The following is a 3,675-nucleotide window of genomic DNA, read 5'->3' as shown; positions in this document are numbered from 1 at the left end:
TTTATTGAAAAAGATCATTCTCGCGGTATCTTTTTCACTCAGGACGGGGTATCCATGCCAGGTGTTATACCAGTGGCTTCAGGGGGCATTCATATTTGGCATATGCAAATCTTTGAAATCTTTGAAGATGATTCGGTATTACAATTTGATGGAGGAACTTTAGCACATCCATGTGACAGCACCAGACTTTACGTCCTATATTTAAACAAGGCCACCACTCAGCAAGGAGTACTAGGGCCATGTTTAGTTCCACCAAAATCCAAATTTTGACACTATATAAAAAGAAGATTCTCCGTCACATCAAATTTACGGTACATACATGGAGTACTAAATGTTGACGAAATCATAAACTAATTGCACAGTTTGGTTGTACTTTGCGAGACGAACGTTTTGAGCCTAATTAGTCAACGATTGGACAATTAGTACCGAATAAAAACAAAACGCTACTGCGGCGCCAACTTCAACGAACTAAACGCGGCCTAGGCGGCAAAAGGGATCCAGAAACAGGTGCAGAGCAGTTCCAAAAGTTCACCCGCCTCTGCCTGCCTGACAGACAGTATAAACAGATTCGGCACAGAACGTAGCGGATTCTTCTCTGCCAAATGGCAGTAAGCCAGAAGTAACGACACAGGATGAAAAGCAAATCCTAAACCTTCCGAATCAGAACCACCGTGCCATAGTCACAACAAATCAACATAATAGTTAACCTGTCTCCAACGACCATGACCCAAAATACAATATTCATTCGTCCTTTAGATAGCGCTACATATAAAGATTTCAATACATATTTTTGTCTTCTCCAACAAAGACTTATAAGACAACACTTTCTACGAATAGGTCTTCAGGAGAGAGGATACTCAGATTTAGGTTATACCTCTCCTGGCATCTAAAATAGATCTTTCATATAGGTATTTTGTTGGATGCTATATGTATTATGTTGTAAACATATTTTGGGTTTGGGTTTCGCAATAGATCTCCAGTTGGAGACCGCCTTACGCTATTAGTTTTCCATAGCCAAAGTCACAGCAAAATTATAATCTACTAAATTTCCGCCACAACAAAACAATCTCCTGAATTTCCATAGCTAAAGTCCACCGGCGCTTTCAGTATTAGTTTTTTTTTCCAACCCAGCTGACTAGTATATAGGCATATAGTACTATAGTATACTAGTATTCAACACAGCAAGAATTTTCCTCCCGTTGGTTTGATCAAACGCTTCCCTTTCAACTAAGAACAGTCAAGAAGGGTGCAACCCAACGCTCCCCTTTCAATCAACCAATAACAATCAAGAAGAGTGCAACGGTATCAGAATTAAGAACCAAAAGCCAGATCTTCCATCAACCTTACACAGCATCAGGAAATCAAGCATGATATATCAGCATTGTACAGTTCAACTTGGCATCTAGCTTGGAGATGAAAGTGAGGTAATCAAACAAACAGATAGCTCTAAAAAAACCAGATAGCATGGTCTTTTTACACTTGCACTGAAGGAGGGGTAAGCTGCACATCACCTTACACATCAGAACGAGACATCCTGGAAGATATAATAACCATTGCGACGAGCAGGCAATTAATTAAGCAAAACACCTCTAGTCATCTACATCATTGGCTGTCCAAAGAAGAGGCTTCAAGAACTTGTTTCAGGGTCACAACACAAGTCTTCAAGAATTGGCTTCAAGGTCACAGGATATGATCAATGGGATCAGTCGCTGGCTTATGACATGATCAATGGGTTAAGCCAATGCTTACAAGAAATAGCAAAACCAATAGAATCAGCCGGCTCGAGGGAAGAAGCACTGCAAAAATATAATCCAAGCATTGCCTTAGAATATTCAGATAATTTTAACAAATCCAAGTATTAGAATAGAACTTTCAGATGACACAACCAATTGCACTTGCAAATTGCAACCTTGTAACTTGCAATGCATGTATTTGATACTATGATTTGCACATCAGTAGATGAATTAGTACACGCTAATCATGTTCAGCTCAATCGAGCTCTGACATGGTAAAGCAGCAGAAAATGAAATGTATAAATAATTTCTCTTGATTTCTTCCATTATCTTTCCAACAAATGAAAGGGCAGCAGCAGTAATATCACTCGAAACACCAGAGAAAGATAAGGAAAAGCTCAGATTTCCTTCCTCACAGCTTACATGGACATAACTGAATTATTCACATAATATCGAATCATCATCATCATCATCGTGGTGGTAAGAAAAGAAAAGAGAGAGAGAGAGAGAGAAGGAAAAAAGAAGGGGAAAAAGGCAAGAATTATCCATCTAGCGAGAGAACACCACCGGACCAGCAGCCGAAGAAGGACAAGCAGTATCGATCCTTCTCTGATTCGTCGTGGCCGTTCTCGTGAGCTAGAGGCGGAGTAGCGTGTCGTAGCGGGCACCCATCTGATCGGCCTCAGCGGCAGCGTCAAGAGGCGGCGGCAGGTTCAGATCGAACGGCAGGGGCGCGCGGGACGCGGCCGCGTCGTCGCCGCAGGCGTCTTCGCAGAGGACGGACGACGAGGATCCGCAGTAGCTGTGGCAGTCCTCGTCGTCCTCCTCCTCAATGGGCGCGGCGGCGCTCCGCGGCAGGGCGGCGGCGCGGGGTGCGCCGCCGCTCCACGACTCGACGGTGCTGCTGTGGCTGGACGTGGCCGCCGTCGCGGGGGCTGCGGCGGCGGCGGATGCGGAGGGGGCCCTGTGCCGCGGCGCGGAGGCCGCGGCGCTGGGGAAGTTGGTGCGCGCGGTGGGCCCGCGGAGGGATCGGGCGGCGGCGTCGTAGGCGCGCGCGGCGGCCTCGGCGGAGTCGAAGGTGCCGAGCCAGATCGGGGTCTTCTTGGCCGGGTCCCGGATCTCGGCGGCGTAGCGCCCCGACGGCCGCCTCCGCACGCCGCGGTACCGGATCTCCGGCGACGGCGAGGGCTGCGGCTGCGGCTGCTTCGCCCGGCGCATCGCGGACCATGAGGGAAGTGGGGGCGGGCGGGCGGGCGGGCGGCGGAGAGCGCACGCGGGGCGTGGCGGGGGCTCGGCAGGCTAGGGTTTGGCCTCTAGCTTATTTCCCTCCCCTGCTCTGGGGCTGGGCGGCTGGGCTCCTCCCCCACCCTGGTTTCTCCTTGGTTTTTTTTGGTCTTTTTTGCGCTTCGGTTTCTCCTCCGGCCCCGTCTGCCGTGCAGCCGTGCTCCTGTAGCTGTAGCTGTAGCGGGCTAGCGGCTCGCTTGGCCGGGTGGGTGGGTCGCTCCGGTTTCTCTGGCTGGAGACGCCTGCCCCACCGCGCGCCCCCGCCACACACTTTGGTTGGCGCGCTAGCCGCTAGCGTTCCCCGGTGGGTCGGGGTCGGCGTCGTCGTGTCGGCCTGCGCCTACCCGTCCGTGGCCTTTTCTGCTCGGGGCATATGCCTACGCCAGCTGAAGTCGGCCCGACAGACTGGGCTCCGCATAAAAGTTGGCCGATACGACTTGCCTCCGATTAACCAATACTATTACTCCATTCGTATTGCGTTCAAAAGAAATTACTCCAAAACAAATAAAATACTACACATTTACATCACCCTTCGTACGTACTTAAAACAATATATACACATTTACATATGCTCAGAGTCAAAGTATTTTAAACTAAATTTATAGAAAATAGTATTAATGATTGTGGTTCTAAATAAATACAGCCACCATTCCAGAAA

The 3,675-nt window shown here is 48.9% G+C and overlaps 1 protein-coding gene across 1 annotated transcript; it reads right to left on the bottom strand.

Moving 5' to 3' along the window:
• Positions 1-1,356: 1,356 nt before the first annotated feature.
• On the bottom strand, positions 1,357-3,153 carry LOC136527841 (ethylene-responsive transcription factor 3-like). Its single transcript, XM_066520689.1, has 2 exons — positions 2,306-3,153; positions 1,357-1,796 (listed from the first exon to the last, which is right to left on the bottom strand). The coding sequence occupies exon 1, from the start codon at positions 2,949-2,951 to the stop codon at positions 2,370-2,372; it is 582 nt and encodes a 193-aa protein (XP_066376786.1). The 5' UTR covers positions 2,952-3,153; the 3' UTR covers positions 1,357-1,796; positions 2,306-2,369.
• Positions 3,154-3,675: the final 522 nt, after the last annotated feature.

Source organism: Miscanthus floridulus, chromosome 19 (assembly GCF_019320115.1).
Source record: "Miscanthus floridulus cultivar M001 chromosome 19, ASM1932011v1, whole genome shotgun sequence".
NCBI lineage: Eukaryota > Viridiplantae > Streptophyta > Magnoliopsida > Poales > Poaceae > Miscanthus > Miscanthus floridulus.
Note: the sequence above shows the minus strand (reverse complement) of the source record. Positions and strands in the feature narration are given on the sequence as shown.